The sequence below is a fragment of the Sphaeramia orbicularis genome, chromosome 24, assembly GCF_902148855.1.
Source record: "Sphaeramia orbicularis chromosome 24, fSphaOr1.1, whole genome shotgun sequence".
Taxonomy (NCBI): domain Eukaryota; kingdom Metazoa; phylum Chordata; class Actinopteri; order Kurtiformes; family Apogonidae; genus Sphaeramia; species Sphaeramia orbicularis.
In genome coordinates, this window is record NC_043979.1 from 31069610 (window position 1) to 31093003 (window position 23394).

Genomic DNA, 23394 nt, shown 5'->3' on the forward strand with positions numbered 1-23394 from the left:
GGAAAGAGTTTTTTCTTTTTCTACAAAGAAGGGATAACTTTAAACAGGAATTGAAAAGGTTTACTTCAGATTAAAGATTTGTGAAAAGAAAAAAGGTCAACAGTATTGATGTAGCAGTTGAAGTATTCAGATCTTTACTTTTGTAGACGTACTAATGTCACATTGAAAATACTCCAGTGGAAGTAGTTGTTTTGTAAAGTCTTAGGTATTTAGTTACAGTATCACTGAGCAGTAAAATGGTTCATTGTCAGTGTTTTATGACTATATGTTGTGTTTTACTGCTGATGTTTAATGTTTAGTTCATTTCAGCTACACTACTAAACATATTCTGAATTTATTTAGGAACATTTTCTCATCCTTAATTCTTCTGTTTATCACAACAAATTAATAGTTATAAATGTAGATAAATGTTTTTTTCATTGAACAGAAAGTTGAGAATTGCTGTCCAACAAATGTGGAGTAAATATACTATTGCCACTTGTATATAATGGAGTTAAAGTGTAACACTGATTAAGACAGTAATATTTAAATAACGCACCACAAGTATCAGTCATTTTCCTTAAATTATAGACAAAACATTTTATATTGAAACACAGCAGACATTTGGACTTTGAACGTCTTACTTTTTGCGTAAGTTAAAACAAGATGATTACCCCTCGTACTTCCGTAGTTGCCTAACAGGCGTCACACCTGCAAAACTCACCTTAGTGTTTACTTCTCAGCTATAATGCCACCTCATATTTGTCAGTTTATATCAACACCCTGTTTACAGTCAGTACATTGGTTTGGTAAAATTTACTCAGAAGACGCTCATAAGTGTAACAGTAAACTTGCAAGCCAGCTAATAGCCGGTCGGAGAATCATCTTGACCAATTATATTGTCTTTGTAAAACATTAGCACTTCCGCGTCTCTAAAGTTCAGTTCATACAGTCTGTGAAAGGTGGTCGGTTCTTATCTATGTTATAATCGGTGAGTATGTACCCCTCTTCAGTATTGATACATCTGTTTATGTTTATCAGATACTCTTGGGCTAATGTATCCCATTTAGCTAGCTTTAGCTGGAAACCGCAGCATGCTAGCTAGCTGCAGATACAGCCTCATTCAACGTGTCTTGTTCAATGTTTATCTTTCACCAGTGAAAGTTAAAGTGCAAACTATCAACCAGTGAGACTATCCTTTAGGTTTTAGCTGTCTCAAGTAAGTAGTTGAAGTATGTAATGTTTGACAAAAATGGTTGATTAACAAATGAAAGGGCTTTTGCTGTATGAACACACTGTGCATCTGAAAGTATTCACAGCCTTACACTGGTTTTGTCAACTATTTATTGTGTTACAGCCATATTTCAAAATAGATTAAATTACTTTTTTACCTTAACATTCTACATACAACACCTCACAATGACAAAGAGGGAAAAGTTTGCTCACCTTATATTTTTTTCAATTTGCAAATGTTTCAAATATCATGTAGATAAGTCTTCACAGTGTTTGCCATGACACAACAGATTGAGATCAGGTGCATCTTGTTTCCACTCATCAATCTTCAGATGTTTTCAAAACATGATTGGAGTCCACCTGTGGTCAGTTCAGTGGACTGGACATGATTCTGCAGCAGTGAAAATCCCATTGAACATAGTGGCCTCTATCATCTGTAAATGGAAGAAAATGGGAACCACTGCCAGTCTGAGCAGTAGCAGTAGGAAGGCCATGGTGGAGTGTCCACACAGAAGCCACTCCCCAGTAAAAGGCACTCCTCAGTAAAAGACATAAGACACCTGAGGGACTCTCAGACCAAAAGAAACTAAATTTTCTGGTCTGATGAAACAAAGATTGAACTCTTTGGGCTGAATGCCAAGTGCCCTGTCTGGAGTAAACCATGCACCGCTGTAATACCATCCCTACAGTGAAACATGGTGGTGGCAGCATCAGACTGTGAGGATGTTTATCAGTAGCAGGAACTGGAAGACTAGTCAGGGTCAAGGAAAAATGGATGCAGCAACGTACAGAGACATCCTCAATGATAACCTGCTTTGGACCTCAGACTGACCAAAGAATCATCTTCATATCAACATGACAACGACCTTAAACACACAGCCAAAATGAAAAAGCAGAGGCTTCAGGAAAATTCTGTGAATGTCCTTGAGTGGGCCCACCCAGATCTCAGACCTGAACCCCATTGAACATCTGTGGAGTCTGAAAATGGCTGAGCACTAATGCGCGCCATCCAACCTGATGGAGCTGGAGAGGTCCTGCAAAGAAGAATGGGAGAAACTGCCCAAAAATAGGTGTTAGGCTTGTAGCATCACACTCGAACAGACTTAGGGCTGTAATTACTGTCAAAGGTGCATTAACAAAGTATTAAGCAAATGCTATGAATACTTAAATGTAATTTTATATTTGGTTTTTATTTTTAATATATTTGCAAAAGTTTCACATTTTTTCACTTTGTCATTAGGAGGTATTGTGTGTAAAAATTTGAGGTAGAAAAAAATCTGTTTTGGAATAAGGCTGTAACACATGAAAATGTAAAAAAAAGAAAAAAGAAAGAAATATGTAGCACTGTGAATATACTTACTTTCCAGATTCAGTGTAATGCCAGTATTAAATACATCACCTGAGGCAACACATTTGCAGGTATTGACATATTTTATAATGAGAACTAATGAAGCTGTTTATTATTAGTAATGTCTGGAAATCCTGCTGTGGTTCTGCGGCTGGTGGCCTCCGCATACAATGTGGCAGAAAGGGCAGGGTCTATAGTGAGGAAGGTCCTTCACAGTGGAGAGCTGGGAATCGTGGAAAAGGTGGGAGACATTTGCATTTTGTTATGTAAAAATGTTGTATATGTACTTTTATCCAAGTACTGTAGTGAAGCACATACAACTGGACTTACAGTATTTTCACCTTGTGCAAGTTTATAGTGTTGTGGAGGCGTAAACAACAAAGAAATTTGTGGAGAATGGATTGGTTGTCAATCAGGCCTTCCTTTATTGTGCACAAGTGAGAAACTGACAAATGAAGCTTCGCCCTCTCTCAGAAGTCAGTTCTGACCTGTCCAGGAAGTCAGTCTAACTTATAGTAGCCTGCGCTAAGCTTAAATGTGATTGGTTAATATGATGTATGACGCTGTCACTAAGCAGAAGAGAGAAAATAAGATACAAACAGACAGAATGCAAGACCTTAGAGTTGTCCTGGGAAGTTGTAGGGAGTTGGTTTATGCTGTATCTTGTGGTGTCGTTAGAGGCAAAGTAGCTTAGAAAACATGCAGAATTGAGAAACTGACTGAGAGTAAACATTCATATCTAGGCCTGTGGTTGGAAAGAGAATGAAAACTGAAGAGCTATCATAGGTGTCTTATAAACTAATAGAAGACTTATGGTCAGTATTAAAATCAGTATTAACAATAGTTTTACTAAAAACGAATGAAATCAGAAGAAACATTCGTTGTATTATAATGACAAAATACTCGACTAAATCAGGTCTACAGGCTAAAGTCAGTATTTAATGTGACCTCCGTTGAACTTTCTTGGTCTTTTCTAATGTCATTTTGAGATGCATTAAAACAAGCTTCCTTTGCAGTATCTCACAGTTCCTCTATAAATTTGAACTTTTATTTTTTCTGTCCTCATGATCTCATATAGCTTCTATAATATTCATTTAGTGGTGTGAAATAATCATATTATAATTGCCGCTATATAAATAGAACTGCATTGAATTTAACGGAATCTTGATACAAAGATGTAGAAACGCATATGTATGGTAAATATATATAAAAAAAAAAAAAAAGATTTTTTTGCACACTATTGTACATGGTTCTCATGGTACAACAATACTACAAACATATGATCTTATAGAATATGATGCATACTGTGGATTAAACCACCAGAACCATGTTCAGTAGTGGAGTGGAAAAGAGTCTTTGGACACCCTTAAAATTTTACACAATCTCAAATATTATCATGAAATATTTGCAGAAAAATCTTTTTTGTATTTCAAAAGGTGTGGCTCAATCAGACACATAAACAAATGTGAATGATTTTCTTTTTGTTTATTGTTGATAAGAAAAAATAAGAAAACATGTCATCCCTTGATGTGTATCATTATCTTGCTGACACATCCAGTTTTGGCCTCGACAGAACAGAGCATGTGCAGAAGGGAGCATGTAGGTTTGGAGAATGGAACAATACTTGGAGTTCAATGACTTAAGAGTGATTCTTAATGAAATAATAACAAATGCATGCAGTGTCTAAAAACTGTTTTCCACTATTGTAAAGTAAATCAGTTGAACTCTAAACATTTACAGTGATAAATAATGCAATAGTAACATGAATCCAAAGACATAGTAGTGCAACACCTGTATTTTTCTCACTTTAACCGCATTTTGTTGTTATCGCTTACATACTTTTACTTCATTAAGGTTTTAAATGCAGAACTTTTGCTAGTAGAGTATTTTCACATCATGTTGCTAGCACTTGTCCTTTAATTATATATCAGATTTGTTAAATATGCTCAAAGTCTTTGTCAGTAAGATACCTAAAAACAAACAATCCAGACTGATTAGTTGTTTGTTCCTTCATGTACCTCTGAACAGACCGGAGCTAATGATCTGCAGACTCAGGCTGACAGACTCGCACAGCAGAGCATCTGTGCGTCGCTGTCCAGACACTTTCCAAAAGTCACCATCATTGGAGAGGAGGTACATGATCCAGTGTGTTAGAGTGTATTCTTGTGTTGGTCACTAGTGTCCATGCACACCTGCTGTAGTATTCTGATCTGATCTGATGTTCTTGTCTATCTATAATACAGGAGCTTCCATCAGAGGAGGTGAAGGAGGAGCTTATTGAGAATGGCCAGTCAGAAGAAATCCTCCAGAAGACATGCCCACCTGAATACAGCGAGCTGAAAGAGGAGGAGGTAATGGCACATAGAGTCCCAAATACAGTTTAAAGCAGGGGTGTCAAACATAGGGCCCTCAAGCCAAAACCAGCCTACCACACGGTCCAATCCGACCCATGGGTTGAATTTGTGAAATGCATGAATTACACTGAAGATTTTAACAATCAAGTGGGTCGGACCAGTTGAATACTGTCATAATAACCTATAAATAATGATAACTCCAAATGTTTCTTTTTGTTTTAGTGTAAAAAAAAAGTAAAATTACATGACAATAATTACATTTGCAAACTATCCTTTCACAAATGCATAAATAACCTAACAATATATGAACAACCTGAAATGTCTTAAGAGAACTAGGTCCAATTTTAACAATATTATATCCAGTGTGTGCATTTGTAGAGCCACTGGCATCTGTATTTTATAATGCACATGTGTAAGATAAGCTGAGATATAATATTTTTAAAATTGTACCTATTTTTCTTAAGAAATTTCAGGTTGTGATTTCACATTGTTCACATTTTTTAATATACTTTATTTTTTATTTGTTTTATCAACAGACAATATACAACACAGAAACTAGGGGTCACTGGTTGAACACAAAATATTTAAATGACAGACAATAGTAGTTATGCTTTGTTTTGTTTAGAGTCTATCCATTTTCTCCAGTGTTTTATGAACATATGTTCCTTGAGCCGTAGGTAATAAATCAATCTTTCCATAGAGTAAATTTCTTCTATCCTATCTAACCACTGATCCTCACGGGGTGCGTCAGTTTTGAGCCAGTTCCTTGTAATGGCCGTTTTGGAAGCAATTCTAAGAATTTTAAAGAGGTATTTGTCTTCTTTCTCTATTATATCTCCAGGTAACAGTCCCAGCAAAAAAAAAACTTGGGGTCCTTAAGAATTGTGATTATTCACATTTTTAAAGGATAGTGCATAGATGTAAACATTTTCATTATGTAATCTTACTTTTTTCACTCATTACTTATAGGTTATTATTTTACTGGTTCGGCCCACTTGAGATCACATTGGGCTGTATGTGGCCGCTGAACAAAATGAGTTTGACACCCCTGGTTTAAAGTTCCAGGTTTTATGAAAATATCGCGAAGCAGTGTGGTGCTGTTCACTGGTATAATGTTTCTGAGCGTGTGTCTGATTTTCAGCTGGTTGTGTGGGTTGATCCTCTCGATGGCACAAAAGAATACACTGAAGGTAAGCTTTTTGCACCGATTAGAATCTATGTCCAATGTTATGATCTACATGATATCAGGCTACAATGTTTTCTACTGCTCACCTGTCAATATCTAACTTTTTAATTTTTTTTATGAATTCTCAAACAAAAAAAGACTTTGGTTAATTGTCATGTTCAGAAGGATCTTAGTGCCATAAAAGTTGGCAGCTCTTGTCATGACTCTCAAAATGTATTTGTGATCTTTTTTAGCCACGTGAATGTGTTTTCTTTTACCAATAATAGTGTCTTTTAATCTATGATGGCATGGGAATGTTAGTAGCACTAAAATCAACACAAAATCTTGATCATGCATATTTCCTTTTATTAAGAGCTGCGTTTAGAATTAGTCAAGTGACTGAATGCTGTAGCGTCAGGTTTCCTGTCTGACCTTGTGCAGACTTATGTTCCATGTCACACATTTAGTCAGCTCTGGGTGGCTTTTAGCGTCAACTGTGCTTTTTTTTGGTGGGTGAGGTGAAACTGTGGAACAGTCTACAAACTGCAGATCAGGGCTTTTACCTCAATAGTAGTTTGGAAAACTAGACTCAAAACATATTTCATATTTGTTCTTCTCTTACCATTGTAATTGGACTATATTTAAAAAGGTTGTAATTCCTAAATGGTTAATGGAATACTTTTTAGTTAAATTGCTTGAATTAAAGCTGCGAGTCTACATTTAATCCCATCTTGCTGGATTTCATATCCGCTACAAAACTACCAAATGTGTCACTGTCCAAATATTTATGGACCTGACTGTATTTTTTTAAGATAATGTATTATTGACATTTTTTTCTTATATACACACTTACACTTGTGAATATACACACAGTTAGAGCAAGTATGTAGACCTGTTCCTCTCTAATAAAGGGATCCGCTGTGGTACAAGTGTTGTAAAAAAAAAAATTACAAATAAACAATACACATTACAAACTTCTCAGCCATAAATATTTGTGCACAATTTAATGGCCTATTACAATTACAGGTATTTGAACTCATTAACCCTGTTATGAGGTTTACATAACTGAATGCTTTTTCCCCCTGGTTATCATTTGCTAAATTAATACTTTTTACAAACACCTTAAAGGGTACCCTGATCTTTTCAAACATCAGCCTGCCTTCCTTTTTATCTGTATGTCACTCTCTCCAAAGGAAAAGTCGACCTGACTGTATTTTATTCTCTCTTTAATCTCAGTTATAATCTCTTATAATTGTTTTTACTCTTTTCTCAGTGACTTCTGGTAATTATGTTGCTTGATGTTTGTTTGACACTTTGTACCAGATAATGTACTGTATATAAAAACTTGGCTAGATTTATTATTATTTTAGTTTTTTCTGGCTGCATTTCAAGTCCTTTTGTTTATGTTTCTTGCCAACAACAGTTGATTAATTTCTTGGCTTACTTTCTGGGTCTTGGCTCTGAGTGCTTCACTGTCACTGTCACTTTTTGCCACTTGTTTCTTTCTGCATCCATGCCTGCCCTCTGCTGACCTCAGCGGCAAAGTGTCTCCACCTCCGAACCGAGGTTACGACGCCACACAAAGGGTCGGACTCTTCTCAGCTTCACAGAACAGCTCTATGTATGGGTGACAGACAGGGCCAACATTTCTGGGCTTGAAACTGAAATATTAGCATAAACTTAGAATTATTTTAAGGATGCAAGCTTTAATTTTCAGTCTCCTGCTCTTTTCTGTCTGCCACGCATGCACACTTTATACACACTCAACTGACCTCAGCATGACATCCTTTTATTTGTGACTTCAGGGCTCCTGGATAATGTGACTGTTCTTATTGGCATCGCACACAAAGGCAGAGCTATTGCAGGTGTCATCAACCAGCCTTTCTACAACTACCAGGTACGCACCAAACTCGATAATTTTGTAACCGACTCCTAAAAGTCGCCTTTTTCTCTCGCGCTCGTGGGTCATTTGGACTTTCTTTGTCAGCTCGGAGCAGGGGCGGTTTTGGGAAGGACCATATGGGGAATGCCGGGATTGGGCGCGTTTGGATTCCAGCTGCAGGAAGTACCAGATGGCAGACGCATCATCACCACCACACGTTCCCATAGCAACAAAGTGGTAACGGACTGCGTAGATGCCATGGACCCAGATGAGGTTGTAAGAGTGGGTGGTGCTGGGAACAAGGTGAGATTGTGTTGCATCAAAATGCAATTAATTACTGAAAATTCACATTAAGATCTGTTCATGCAGGTTTGTCAGTGTCCAACTACCCATGTCCGAGGTTAGATATTTTCAAAATTAGCTCAGTATTAGCACTAATTTCATATTGTATCATTCTCAGTTGCCATTAACATAAGTGAAAATACCTCAAACAGTGATATGTGTTATAAATGAAAACATACGCCAGGGTCTGAGTTCAGAAATGTATACTAAACCATTCCAAAATGAGTGTTTAATTAGCACATACTGTAGTTAAGCTTTACTATTCTGGACACACTGGAAGCTCTTGTTGACCGTTTTATAAAAGCCTTAGAAATAGTTTTAACACTGTAGGGAACACTAACTCATGTCTTAGCAATTTTCCTAATTTCAGTGATTTAAAAACACTATAAAAAATATTCCAAATAGACATTTTCAGGGCACATAGTGTCTTTATTTTTTCACCATTCGCAGCCATGGTTGTTTTTAGGACACAAACTATAGCCTTACCATTCCTCTATTAGCGACCACCTGTAAAAGATTTGAAAACAGCCTGAAATCCATAATAATCTTGGACTTGTTTTATCACCTTAGCAGCTATTTTAAACACACTAAACCCAAATATCAAACTAGGTCAAAAATCATTTAGTAGTACATACTATATGGCCTTACTTATTCATCAGTGGAGGTATTTGGTGACCACCTAAAATAGGCTCAGAAAAAAAAATCTAAAACACACCAGAAAACCCTTATGACTTTAACAATTATCTAGAACACTTAAGAAACATATTTGAGAACGTGTCTTGGATGACCATTTTTGGAGGACATAGTATACCTTACCCTTACCATTACCTTACCTTACCATTCGTCCATTGCCGGCCATGGGTGACTATTTTTTAAAAGCTTGGGAAATAACCTTAAACACCTCTTGCAGTACTTTTTAATGCCTTAGCAGGTATGTTAAATGCACTAAACACAAATATCAAACTAGGTTGAAAATCACCATTTAGGAGTACACAGTATAGCCGTACTAATTCATCATTTGAGGCATTTGGTGACAACCTCAAAAAACCTAAAACACACCGTGAAACACTCAATAATACCTTAATAATAATCTAAAACTGTTTTGAAACATATTGGAAAACCTGTCCTAGTTGACTATTTTTGGAGCACATAGTATAGCCTTACCATCCCTCCACTGGTAGCCATTGGTGACCACCTGTAAAAGATTCTAAAACAGCCTGTAACACCTTGGAGGAGTTGCTATATTAAACACACATGGCCTATAACCTTACTAATTCATGAGTAGAAGCATTTGGCAACAACCTCAAGTAGGCCTAGAAAAAAACTAAAACTCACCAGAAAACCCTTATTATTACCTTAACAGTGTGTGGAGGAATGGGTTATTATGTTGTATGTGGGGAGTACAGTGTATTGTATTTGTGTAGTTATTGTCCTGTTGTATGTATAATATGTGTTTTGTCTGGAGGCTTGGACAGAGTTTATTTTGGATATGTGTAATATTTTTTAGAGTTATTTTGTGGAGCTTGCATGGGACTTTGTGGCCAGTAGAAAAAGATAGGGTTAGGGGGCGGGAATACATAAGCTGCACTTCATCCTGCTCCTTTTCGAATGTTTTTTTGGGAGGTTTTTTGTTTTAAATGTTGATATTAGAAGTAAAAATTAACCAAACCAGTTATTTAAAACACTTGAAGATATTTGAAAACCTGTCCTAGATAACTATTTTTGGAACACATAGTATAGCCTTTCCATTCATCCTCTGGTTACCACCTGAAACATGTCCTGGAGTACTATTTAATACCTCAGCAATTATGTAAAATACATTTCCAGATCACATAGCTTTATTATTTCACCATGATCTAGAAAATGCAGTTTCTGACTATAAAATCTGTGCAGATAATCCAGCTTGTTGAAGGGAAGGCCTCTGCATACGTCTTCGCGAGTCCTGGCTGCAAAAAGTGGGACACATGTGCACCTGAAGCCATTCTACATGCTGTTGGAGGTTAGTGTTATTATGACAGCAGATGATACCTGCGTTCATAAAGAGGTTTTCTGAACAATTAATGGAAAAAAACCCAAACACACACTTGACATTTTCCTGGAAGTGCTAATAAGTAATTATTCATGTCCTGTTTTTGTTGCAGGTAAATTGACAGACATGCATGGAAATCCTTACCGCTATGATGCTAACGTGAAGCACATGAACTCTACCGGAGTTCTTGCAACGCTACGAAACCACGACTACTATGTCAGCAGAGTACCACAGTCTGTTCTGGAAGCCCTGAACTGAACACCAGGTGTGTCTGACTAACAAAAATCACACTCATTTTCTGTGTTGTAAAGAATCACCTAAATTTTCAGAACAGTTCTTGACGTACAACAAACAAGAAAATTTCTGTGGCACAAAATGCCACAAGGAGTAATTTGTACTTTCTACATTATAATTTTATATTTGATTACAAAGAGTTGATTTTCAGTATGACATGAATATAATGTCTCAGTCCCTGGTAATTCAATTATTTTATATAATCCATTGTCACTCAGCACTGACATAAAAGCAGAACAAAAAAGATCAGAGAAAAAATAAAAAAAATCAGGGAACAGTTTTATCAGCACTTTCTTTTATTCCACTCAAGTGAAACAAACTCATACAAATCTCAGAACACCTTAACATACGGTTTCCAACTTGAAGACCAATAGATTTACAAGGCAAAAGGCAAGATTTAAATAAATAAAAATACATGTTTATTAGTGAGTTGGAAATGATTTACTTCATTCAATAACCACTAAGTGGGAACAGTGTAATATACTAGCATAATGTCAACAACAAACAAAATGCATTCTAAATGTCAAAATGACTCAGTGTCCCTATATGTGAGGTTGACATCTACTGCAGTGAACAACAAAGAGCTGTACAGATGTGTTAAGCTATGACCTGCTTTAAAAATGAATACTGATGACCATTTTTCAGACTTGTACTTAATGTTCGATTCTTATCCAACAAGTTGCTTCATGTTCCTTCCTGTGTTAAAATGGCAGTTCAGTTTCTCCACACTTCTGTGCTATCTAGACTCCAAGAAACCCACTGAAAGTGCTAACTGATGTTTAATCCCACATACACTACACTGTCATCAAAAGAGAAATTGATTTTGTACACTATTGCATTGCTCTGATTCCTACCAGAGTACTAGGGCCACAGTGAAGGGGACAAATCTGATATTGATAGACAAGAGGAGAAAATAGCCTAAAGTTCTAATGGTTATTTTGTAGTATGGGTTTAAAATGACTGAGAAGTCATATAGCCTCAGGGGTGCCGCTACCAATTGTGGACCACATGAAAGCATAGTCGTTGTGGACCCTCCATAAATTGAGTATCTTCTCAATCTGTCGGACCGTGGGGGGAGCGGGTGCCGTCCATAAATAACGTCACTTATGCTAGCATGAAACTGAAAATTAACGTGCTTTGAACATCCGACTCCCGACTTCTATGCCTCTATCATACAGCAGATCTTACATGAAATTTTCACACCTTCTAACCTGTATCCGCTGGGCCCCATGATTTTGTCATGTTTACCCCCCCCTTATCGGCACCCCAGTATAGCCTAAATAGTAATATGAGAATGTGATAGTTTTAAGTCACTAAGCATCAAATGGTAGAATTAACCTGTTACTTCAATAATCCATATTTTATCAACAGCAGCCACTGGGCTTATACTGCTGTGTTTGAGACTCTTTATATTAAACCTGTTTAATTCCAACTTTATCTACATTAAATTTTTCATGTACAATTACAATTTAACATATTGAGTTTTCCCTCTGCTTATTAGGACCCTGTTTGTGAAATATCAGATTTGTATTTATCCTCAGAGTGGCCCATGTACTTGGAGATTTCCTTTTCATTCCAACAATTGAAATTTTGCTTTGTAACAGATAATACCACAAATGCTTTTTCAATGACTTGTTTAAAAAAGGTTCAGAGCTTGGTGCTGGTTGAGAACAGAGGCTGTAAATACTGAGAATCTACTGAATGTGAACACAAATGTATTTTACCTGTAGATTCATAGTCATACACAGTGGAGGGGCTGTGGCTGCTTACAGGCTTGAAATAGGCTTTAGAGAAAGTGTAAATATTTGCATACGGCTGCATTTGTAATCTCAGGATCTGATTGAGATCTTAGGGGGAAGAAAAACATTCTTGAGTCGAAGGGAAAGTCGTGGCAAAGTCTAATGCAAGCAGTGAACTACTGCAGCCAATAAAATGTATGAAAGGGGACTGGCAGTAATTACGTTCATGGACATCAGACAAATCAAAATATTTGGCCCTGCAGTCAGGAGGATTCATGGATTTTACATCAATGAGAGCAGAGAACCCGTCTCAATCTCACAAGCGTGCATGCATGTACAAAAATCACTATGGAAACTTATCTGAAGGCAGAGAAGCATCTTTTCTTAACATCTTGTCCATTCCACAAGAGGTTGGGTTTAATATTGCTGAATGGACTGAGTATTAGAAGTGAGGGCTGAGTAATACATACCATGGCATCAAAAAATGGGAAAAATACCACTCACATATTCATAAAAATACCCACAAACAAGCAATAAAACACTCCTGGAATTTCTGTTTACACATGAACAAGCTGACTGAGAGAAGGCTGGAGTGTTTGAGGCAGCCTGCAGGGAAATGGGCCAGAGAGTAGCCGGGGGAGGAGCAGGAGAGTCAGGGCCAGCCGCTCACCTTTTTTTCGGTGCCTGAGTGGTACGAGGCGGAGTGACAGGGCGTCCTGAATTCACACCTCCGTACTGGTATTTAGCTTTTTTCTCTGACGGCTTTAGGATCTGAAAGACAGGATGATGATGTAAAAATCAATACGCTGACGCACATTAAAGGAGGGCGCTTGAGCCAGGACAGCTGATATTCACGGTTCTACCTGAAAGGAGCACATAAGGGACTCGTCCACACTCATCATTCCTCCTGCGTTGTCAAACTCCCCGCAGTAGTTGGGCGCAGAGAACAGCGTCACCAGCTGTCGTTTGGCAAAGAACTCGTAGCCATCTTCAACAACCTGTAAAATAGTAGGACAATGAAGTATTTTTGTTTAACAACAAACTTTAGCTTTTAGTGATTCATGTGGTTTATTTCTTTGAACTCCATCCAAGCACCTATGCAGCTAAAAACAGAAAGTGCTGATACGTTTTCCAAGTTCAGATGAAGGATTTGTGACATAATTTAAGACATTGTAGACATTGTTGAGAGAGAGGTTGAAAAAGTGAGATAGGAATTAAAAAGTACTCCAAGAGCTGTTTCCCAAGTTTTAACAAGTGTTCACCAATGGCTGCCAGTGGAAGAATCCATGTGCTCCAAAAACAGTCATCTAGGACAGGTTTTTTAAAATATATTTCTAAGTGTTTTAGATAATTATTAAGGTAATAATACAGGTTCTTTGGTGTATTTTAAGTTTTTCCTAAGCCTACTTGATGTGGTCGTCCAATACCTCTGCTGATGAACTCAAAAGGTGTTTGCCGACCACCTCAAATAATCTTAGAAAAAACTAACACACCAGAGAACCCTTATGACCTCAGCAATTATCTAAAACTCTCAAGAAATAGACTGAAAAACCTGTCCTAGATGACCGCTTTTGGAGCACATTGTATAGCCTTACCCTTCGTCCACTGGTGGTCCTTTCCCCCACAACTCAGAAATTGTTAAAGCCTTTTCAATAATCTAAAATACTTCAGAAACCCAAAATGACCATTTCAGGAATCTTACTCCTTCAACACCAGAGGCAACTACTATTTTTTTTTTGCCATTTCATCAACACTAGAAATAACCCACTATTACCATTCTTTGTCATAGCAAATAAAATGCAAAATTATGGGAAAAAGGATAAATACAAATATGACTGGGCTGAATGACAATGTACTGTTGCCAAGTCAACTAGAAGACATTCTGCAGATCTGTTTCTACAATGACAGCAGTCTTTCTAAAATCTTTGGTTATATCAGACCAATGCTGCAATTAAGTGACAGTATTTGTACCTTCATTTTCATTCACTTTATCGACACTACAGTTTATCACATTGTTGTCAAAAGTTGTTATAAGTGATTTTTTTTGTCTACTGTAAAAATATTGTATATTTTAAATTGTATATCTTAAGTCAACAGAAATGTTTCTTCACATTTAACTGTACAATGATAAATGACTGATTACTTACAACAATTTGTTTCCTGGTCTTCTTTTACAGATTCTCTTTTCTGCTTGGTTTACCTTAATAAAGTTTAATTTCCCATTATGCGACTTTAATTCCAACTCTAAAATCAGTACAAGCGTTACCTGATGTGCTCTGCAGATGAGGTCCAGGTCATGGCGGTTTAGGAACTTGCTGACCACGTCTGCTCCAAAAGTGAAGGAAACACCTCGATCATTTTCTCCCCATCCCTGAACGTCTTTGTCAGGGTCTGACCAGAGGAGGTCACACAGCAAACCTGACAAAATAAATAAATAAATAAATCAACAGTCAGTCAGAAACACAAACAGTTCAGCCAGCTGGAGCATTAGTCACAAAAACCTTATGTGCCTTCTGTATATACTCAAAAAGCCACTTAATTTCAGTAAAGTCTCACTATTTGCAGAGGTATATCTCCTCAAGCTGCTCTAGCAAATGGCTTCTTCCAATTTTCCCTTTAGTGCTTTCACAGACCTTTTCATTAAATAAATGTAGATGATATTTTTATTTACTACATGTATTAATAAATGTTTCCAACATGTTTTAGAAAACTGCATCACCAAGTATTCCAGGTTGTTTCTAAGCCTTTCTTAACAGTGGACTAGAGTGGAGAGGCTATACCATCTGTTACAAAAATGTTTGTTTGTTCCATGTTTGGTATAATAGGCTTCTAAAGGAAGTTAAAAAAAATTACCAATGTGTTAAGAGTAATTCAGGTGATAATAAATCCATCTATTCTGAAAAATTTTGGATGCATTTTTTACATACATTTCTGAAGTGTTCCTAGGGTGTTTTGGGGTGTTTAAGGCTTTTTCAGGAAGTCACCAAATCTCTTTGGTAGCAAATGAGTATGATTATACTGTGTGTGTTTGGAATGGTGATTTCTGGACCAGCCCATAAATAACTCAATACGGCTACTCATATTGTGCATTTCTTAGACATGTATTCAGATATGTAGTCTGCCTCTCCTCAATACTGGTCATAGGATAGTTTTAGGAATTTGATTATAAAGAGTGTGATGTGAACTTTGACCAATTCTTATTACAGAGAAGGCAATAGGAAGGAGAGAACGCAGATGGCTGGGTAAAAATGTATAGTTAATGTTACAGTTACGGTTGGGACACCCGATGTCCTTAGGAAAGTGTTTATGGGTTCAACCCATAAACCCATTGGGTTGGTGGTAAATTGCCTGCTCTGTAAAGTGGGTCAGAAACTACTAATGAGTCTGTATAATTGTATACACACATCTAAAATGTAAAAGATCCAATCTACTAATAAGGAGTTGGTCCTTTCTAGCTCAATAAAACACACACACACACAATAGGATATCTCACCTGTGTCTGGGACATCAGTGGGTCTCATAATTCGCCGAATTTGTTCCATGGACTGCAGATCAGGTGAGAGCCCTGTGAAGAACAGCACCACAAAACCTTTATTCAGCAGCAGCACTCAGATTATTCAGAGTATCCTGCACTTACTGTATGCCTTACCCCCATGGCAGCAGAAAATTTTCTCATCAATAATGGCTGCAATGGGCAGACAGTTAAAACAGTCTGTGAAAGTCTTCCAGAGTTTTATGTTGAACCTGCGCTTGCCTACGGAGAGAAAAAAAAAGTCAAATGGAATGAATAGTACTGACAGAATGAGAAATGACACCTCCAAGTTCAATGAGCTTCAAATGATGCCACATTCAATGAACAGATTCATCTCTTACACTCGTCATAGAAGCCATAGATGCGATTGATGGAGGCACACTCATGGTTCCCCCTGAGCAAGAAGAAGTTTTCTGGGTATTTGATCTTGTAGGCCAGGAGCAAGCAGATGGTCTCTAAGGACTGCTTCCCTCTGTCGACATAATCCCCCAGGAACAGATAGTTGGCCTCTGGAGGGAACCCTCCATACTCAAAGAGCCTCAACAGGTCTGTGTACTGCCCATGGATATCACCTACAAGAATATGTTCATATTTTACTAATATGAAAATTCACATTTGCAATGATGAACATGATTTTGATGAAAATATACAGAAATGAAGATGGTGAAAAAAATTAACTTCATATTTGATAAAAAAAAAAACCCGAAGCTTTTCTTTTTTTGCTATTTTCTGAAAACTCAGTCGGTGTGAAACTTGCCTACAGGTGCAGCTCAAAAACTTAGAATATCATGAAAAAGTTCAATATTTTTTGTCACTCATTTCAGAAAGTGAAACCCATATATTATATACACTCATTAGACATACAGTGAAATATTTGAAGCCTTATTTCTTGAAATTTTGATGATTATGGCTTACAGATAATGAAAACCCAAAATTCTGTGTCTCAGAAAATTAGAATATTGCATAAAATAAATAAAAAATGAATATTTTAAACATAAATGTCAGGCTTCTGAAAAGTATGTTCATTTCTATGTACTCAATACTTGGTTGGGCCTCCTTTCACATGAATTACTGCATCAGTGTGTGATGGCATGGAGGTGATCAGCCTGTGGTACTGCTCAGGTGGAATGGAAGCCCAGGTTGGTTTGATAGTGTCCTTCAGGTCATCTGCATTGTTGGGTCTGGTGTCTCTCATCTTCTTCTTGACAATATTCCATAGATTCTTGATGGGGTTCAAGTCAGGTGAGTTTTCTGGCCAATCAAGCAAAGTAACACCATAGTCATTGAACCAGCTTTTGGTACCTTTGGCAGTGTGGGCAGGAGCCAAGTCCTGCAGGAAAATGAGATCAGCACCTCCATAAAGCTTCTCAGCAGAAGGAAGCATGAAGTGTTCTAAAATGTCCTGGTAGATGGCTGCGTTGACTGTGGACTTCAGAAAACACAGTGGACCAACACCAGCAGATGCCACGGCAGCCCAAATCATCACTGACTGTGGAAAGTCCAAGGTCCTGTTTCCAGATGAAAGTCCATTTTGCATGTCATTTGGAAATCAAGGTCCCAGAGTCTGGAGGAAGAGTGGAGAAGCACAGAATTCACGTTGCTTGAAGTCCAGTGTGAAGTTTCCACAGTCAGTGGTGATTTAGGCTGTCATGGCATCTGCTGGTGTTGGTCCACTGTGTTTTCTGAAGTCCACAGTCAACGCAGCCATCTACCAGGACATTTTAGAACACTTCATGCTTCCTTCTGCTGAGAAGCTTTATGGAGGTGCTGATTTCATTGTCCTGCAGGACTTGGCTCCTGCCCACACTGCCAAACGTACCAAAAGCTGGTTCAATGACTGTGGTGTTACTTTGCTTGATCGGCCAGAAAACTCACCTGACTTGAACCCCATCAAGAATCTATGGAGTATTGTCAAGAGGAAGATGAGAGACACCAGACCCAACAATGCAGATGACCTGAAGGACACTATTAAACCAACCTGGGCTTCCATTCCACCTGAGCAGTACCACAGGCTGATCACCTCCATGCCATCACACACTGATGCAGTAATTCATGTAAAAGTAGAACCAACCAAGTCTTGAGTACATAGAAATGAACATACTTTTCAGAAGCCTGACATTTCTGTTTAAAATATCCTTTTTTAATTGATTTTATGCAATATTCTAATTTTCTGAGACACAGAATTTTGGGTTTTCATTATCTGTAAGCCATAAACATCAAAATTTCAAGAAATAAGACTTGAAATATTTCACTCTATGTCTAATGAGTGTATATAATATATGGGTTTCACTTTCTGAAATGAGTGACAAAAAATATTGAACTTTTACATGATATTCTAAGTTTTTGAGCTGCACCTGTAATATTAATGAGTAACTAGTTAGACACAACTGACCTATATACTTAAATTACAAAATAAAAGTAACTGTGAGGACACATGCCACTGCATAACATAGTGGGTAAGTAAAAAAAAAAGAAAAAAAAAGTCAGATTTCAGACAGAGGTCTAAATGCACCATAGGATGTGTATAAGTAGTGGACAGAGAAAAATAAAGTTGTCAATCAGTTTCTGAGCTGCTATTTTAAAGTTGGTGGTTGGCATGTTGTTTTTTGGAACCACAAATGTCGATATTTGGACAAAAAAGATGGAACTATGGCCCAAGGTGTCAGAGGTGTGCTATTGCTAAGCATTATTAGTTACTGGCTTATTGACTCAAAAAAAATGGTTAAATTCGTGAAGTAACAAAGTCATTTTACATATATAATAGCCAGCCACAACAGCAGTCATGCTCTTTAAGGAAAAAATGTATTTCATTAAATAAACCGAAACTCTGAAAAATCTGACCCAACAGGCAAGTGGGCCATTATTAAGACCGGTCAATCAAAGCCTGACATGGCAGACAATGAGTTCAGACAACACTGACTTCATATTTTTTGGGAAAAAACACTTTCAATGGCCTCATTCTGGCACTGAGGTCCTTGACCTTTGGTTTACATAGAACTCTTTACTTCTTGAAGTAGGACTAATTTGCCAGGACTTTTGTTAAATTAACATTTTTTTTCCAAACTCTGAAACATGAGTGATATTACCCTTACAGACCAGTCTGAGACATGGCTTAGTAGGGTACAGATCTGGCATAGCCCTGTGTTTTCCAAACATCATCCTATGCCCCACAATAATAAATAGAGACTGTTTGTATGACAGATGCAGGTTCTTACCGCAGATTTTAAGGGGAGCCTCCAGTTCTAGCAGGATCGGTTGACTGAGGAAAATCTCTCTGGACTTGATGCAGAGCCCCCGCACTTCGGCCTCCGTCATCTGAACAACCTTCCCTGGACGACATCCTCGCACTGCAGGGCGAAACAACAAAACACTTCATTAGTGATCATCCCCATATTTTTTTTTTTTCCCAAAAAAAGACTTTTAATTACTTTATGCGTTTGAGTGATGACATGTTAAGACTACTCATCCATCTCTATCACCACAACTTTCTCCATGCTTTCATTGTATTCAGAACTGACTACTGCAACACCATTCTTTGGCATATCATCTAAGTAAGCCAAATACTGATGTACAATTAAAGTTGTGTCATATTCTCAGTGTGTTCTCAATCATTTTAACTTCTTCTAAAATGTCTTTGAGTGCCCCTTCTTAAATGCATTATTGTGACAAGATTAAGATGACATGTTTTTGCTAGTCTTATCTCTTGTTTACACTTGAATGACAGTGTGCTATTAAAGACCATTGCATTTATGCTGCTACTGTCCAGATATGTCTGTACTAGTGTCAACGTGGGCTGCTATGAACTGGCAAGTATAGGAGTGAACAGCTTGTTGGCTCAGCTGGAAGTGTGTGAGTGGGATTATGTGGTCCAAGCAGTACTAGTCAAAAGGGCAGCTTTGTGTATAAAGAATAAACAATGAACTTGTTGAAAGATGCGTTGGTTCTGATGTCTGTGCATATTTGTAGCTAAAATATGAGAAAATGTGAGTTTTTTTGTTTTGTTTTTTTAAATCAAACAATAAATTTACAAACAAGGAAATTTTTCAAGAGTGGGCATTTGACATGTGTCTAAGAGTAGTAAACAAACATTCAAGAGTAAAATTAACGACCAAAAGAACATTTTAAGATGATGGTAGAGATTAGGCTTTTCAACAGCAAATGATAGAGAAATCCTTGTACATAGTTTTCATGTTCAGCTCCAGATCTGTGCATTATTTTGAGTTTGATGTTCACTGATCCAGAAGTATTTATTTAGATGTTTATTGCTTTTATTCAGGTAATGCATTCAACAATTATCTGGTTTCCAATAAAGTGAAAGACAGTTAATTTCAGACATACATAATGTGTATGCGCTGTCAAAATTTGGGGTGGGAAATAGGTTATATTGGCTGATTAATCAGTCGTCAAGAGTTCCTTGCTGAAAAGTAACCATATTAAACCAGCCTTTAACCCTTAAAGATTATTTTTGTGGAGTCTTCAATATAACTTCCATAAGTGATTTATCACAATTTATTGCAATTTTTGGCGGTTCTTCTTGGTTCACCTGGACTGGTTTAGCTCTGGTTGGAGCTAAACCAGAGTGAAACCAGAACACCTACACAGACATTTATTGTAATATTATCCTCTGGAGTTTGCATTTTTCAGTGAAAGTCAGGTATCTTCCCAAGACCGAACATCTACTAAATAACTTTTCCCAGACTAATTGGACTTCAGTGGACCCATTTAGAAAGTTTTTTTTTTTGATGCATCATCTACTCTTGCTCTTGTAAATTTCTGTACATAGATAAGGGAATAACAATGGTTCAAAAGGATGTGAAACTTTTTTTTTCTAGAAACAACTGCAAAACTTACAAAATATTCTTTAAATGTCACAGTAGTTTTGTACAATCTCAAATATTATCATGAAATACTTTCTTGATATTTCCTTTAAATTTCTTGTGCTTCAAAAGGTGTGGCTGCATCAGACAGACACAAATAAATGCAAGTGATTTTATTGTTTATTGTTAAGAAAAAAGAAAAAAAAAAACTAAATTCTTCACAGTTTCAACATGTCATACCCTGGATGTGTTTCATCTTGTTGACGCATCCAGTTTCGACCTCGATGGAACAGCACACATGCGGAAGGGAGCATATGGGTTTCCTTGGCAGGGTTCAATGACTTACGAGTGATTCTAAATGCAAAATATTACAAATGTATGGCGTCTCTAAAAACTTTTTTTCCATCACTGTAGAACCCAGACAACACCTTATCCCTCTGAAAACAAGGGGCAAACTCTCACACAATACATTTTTACACATATCTCGTGTTTTTTGGCACAAAAAAAGAAGAGGGCTTTTAACCAAGCTTCGATCCACAAATGAGTGAGTCCAAACTGTTGATTATTTTAAAGCGACGTGATTCATTTACAGCTTAATTGTGCTTTTCATAAGGGGGCGTGTCCGGTGGGTCACCTACTAGCACAGCTGTTAGCTATCTGCCGCCCTAATGAGAGAAATAAACGGCGCGAGGCAAATATAAAATTCAACGTTTTTTTTTTTTTCCTCTTTCTCTTTTGTGTTTTGTCACTGTGTCAGATAATTAATTAACCGTTATCTTAGCTCGCTACTTTAAGTGTTATAAGGCTAAGTTTATTATCGTCACTTCATGTAATTAGCCGTCTTTCCGATGCTAACAAGCTAATTTTTTCACCTCTTTTCCTATATTTACAATATAAAGACAACAGTATCACAGTCTAACCTTAGCCACTAGTGACAGTGACATCATAACAACGGTTTCGATGGTCCTGATTGTCAACGAAGCGGTTAGCTAGTTCCACCAGTGAACACCACCGATAGCTAAAAATGCTACTTACTAAAATGATTTTTTTTTTTTTTTTAAATCACACAGCGGGGTTCTTTGACAAATATAAAACCGTTCGACTCAGTTTTGCATGGATTTAGTATGAGCAAATGTTGAACAATAAGCCACAGTACCTTCCAGAAGTCGGGAGATGAGGCTGTCAACGTTCAGTTCGCTTTCCGCCATGTTTCTTACAAACGCACACGGAAGACAGAGGGGAAATGAGCCCGGAACACTGACTTGTAGGCAGGAGTCCCCAGGCTGGCACGTACAATACACCACTGGTAAAGTAAAATGAAATAAAATAAAATAAAATAAAATAATCGAGGAGCTTTACTAAACACACTTTGGAGTTACTTGTACTGATTTGTATGCTCCTATTTTATGCTACATATTGTACATCTATACTCCCCTACATCACTACATACATATTATCCTATCCTTTGGGTGTGCATATAAATATTGTAATTTATATTAAAATAGAAGCTCTAGTTATCCCCCTGAAAAGCTGTTATTGTTTTACCTCTAAACTGAGACGGCATTGGCACAATAGTTTGTATTTTTAATAATGTGCGTAATTTTTTAAATCTCCTTTTTTATTTTTTTTTTCCTTTTTATTTTTTATTTTATTTATTCTGTATGTTGTGTGCTTATGGTTTATGGACCTGTGTCTGCAATAAAGTTTATTAATAATTAAAAAAAAAAAAAAAGGTTGATAAACAAACTAAATACAGACAACAAACAAAAGACGTTTATACTTTAGACTTTTCAGGTCAGACACTATGTACAAACCAAAATGGATACTCTTAATCTCCCAGATGACTTCAATTTATTAGAAAAGACCCTTTTAGACAGTCTTAATCAAAGTCACTTTGTCTCCAAATTTTATTCAAAGCTGCAACATTTGAATATTGATATCATTCTTACGGAAATCATGGGAAACTCAGCTGAAAGCAACAATAGATACTGACTTATGGGAGGAAATCTTACTTTTACCCTCAAAAATATCCATATGTAACAGATTTAGAGAAATGCAATATTCTATTTTACAAAATGTCTATATATCTCCATATACAGGGGCTGGAGAAAATAATGGAAACACCTTCACCTCAAGATGATAATGCCCCAATCCATACAGCTAGAATTGTTAAAGAATGGCATGAGGAACATTCTAATGAAGTTGAGCATCTCGTATGGCCGGCACAGTCCCCAGACCTCAACATTATTGAGCATTTATGGTCAGTTTTAGAGATTCAAGTAAGACGTCGATTTCCACCACCATCGTCTCTAAAAGAGTTGGAGGGTATTCAAACTGAAGAATGGCTTAAAATTCCTTTGGAAACAATTCACAAGTTGTATGAATCAATACCTCGGAGAATTGAGGCTGTAATTGCCGCAAAAGGCGGACCTACACCATATTAAATTATATTTTGTTGATTTTTTAAGGTGTTTCCATTATTTTGTCCAACCCCTGTATGTATAGTAAATATACAGCAGGGGCCTCTCCAAACTGCCCCAAATGTAAAACTATTTTAGGGACAAGACTTTACTGCCTCCGGGAATGTGAAAAGATTCAACTGTTTTGGCAAACCATATGTGTTGAGGTTAGTGTGGTCATTAAGCACCAGTTACAGCCTAATCCATTATCGTGTCTTTTG

General features: G+C 37.1%; 2 protein-coding genes across 5 annotated transcripts; one reads left to right on the top strand and one right to left on the bottom strand.

Annotated features, from left to right (window-relative positions):
• The first annotated feature begins 698 nt into the window (after positions 1-698).
• bpnt1 (bisphosphate nucleotidase 1) lies at positions 699-14664 on the top strand. Of its 3 annotated transcripts, XM_030127990.1 has the most exons (11): positions 699-970; positions 2680-2801; positions 4589-4693; positions 4804-4911; positions 6056-6104; positions 7617-7700; positions 7885-7976; positions 8067-8264; positions 10197-10302; positions 10445-10597; positions 14543-14664. In XM_030127990.1, the coding sequence occupies exons 2-10, from the start codon at positions 2682-2684 to the stop codon at positions 10588-10590; spliced, it is 1008 nt and encodes a 335-aa protein (XP_029983850.1). In that variant the 5' UTR covers positions 699-970; positions 2680-2681; the 3' UTR covers positions 10591-10597; positions 14543-14664. The 3 variants fall into 3 exon arrangements, with proteins under 3 accessions (XP_029983850.1, XP_029983849.1, XP_029983851.1); XM_030127989.1 differs by lacking the exon at positions 14543-14664 and having other exon boundaries at positions 700-970; positions 10445-14182; XM_030127991.1 differs by lacking the exons at positions 7617-7700; positions 14543-14664 and having other exon boundaries at positions 702-970; positions 10445-14182.
• On the bottom strand, positions 10900-21957 carry LOC115414716 (serine/threonine-protein phosphatase PP1-beta catalytic subunit-like). 2 transcript variants are annotated; one of them, XR_003934707.1, is made up of 9 exons: positions 21871-21957; positions 19113-19244; positions 16239-16469; positions 16015-16119; positions 15859-15930; positions 14632-14783; positions 13229-13363; positions 12045-13136; positions 10900-11964 (listed from the first exon to the last, which is right to left on the bottom strand). XR_003934707.1 is itself a non-coding variant. In XM_030127992.1 (8 exons), exons 1-8 carry the CDS (start codon positions 21920-21922, stop codon positions 13032-13034), a joined length of 984 nt encoding a protein of 327 aa, XP_029983852.1. In that variant the 5' UTR covers positions 21923-21957; the 3' UTR covers positions 10900-13031. The 2 variants fall into 2 exon arrangements, 1 of the variants encoding a protein (XP_029983852.1); XM_030127992.1 differs by having other exon boundaries at positions 10900-13136.
• Between the last annotated feature and the right edge of the window lie 1437 nt (positions 21958-23394).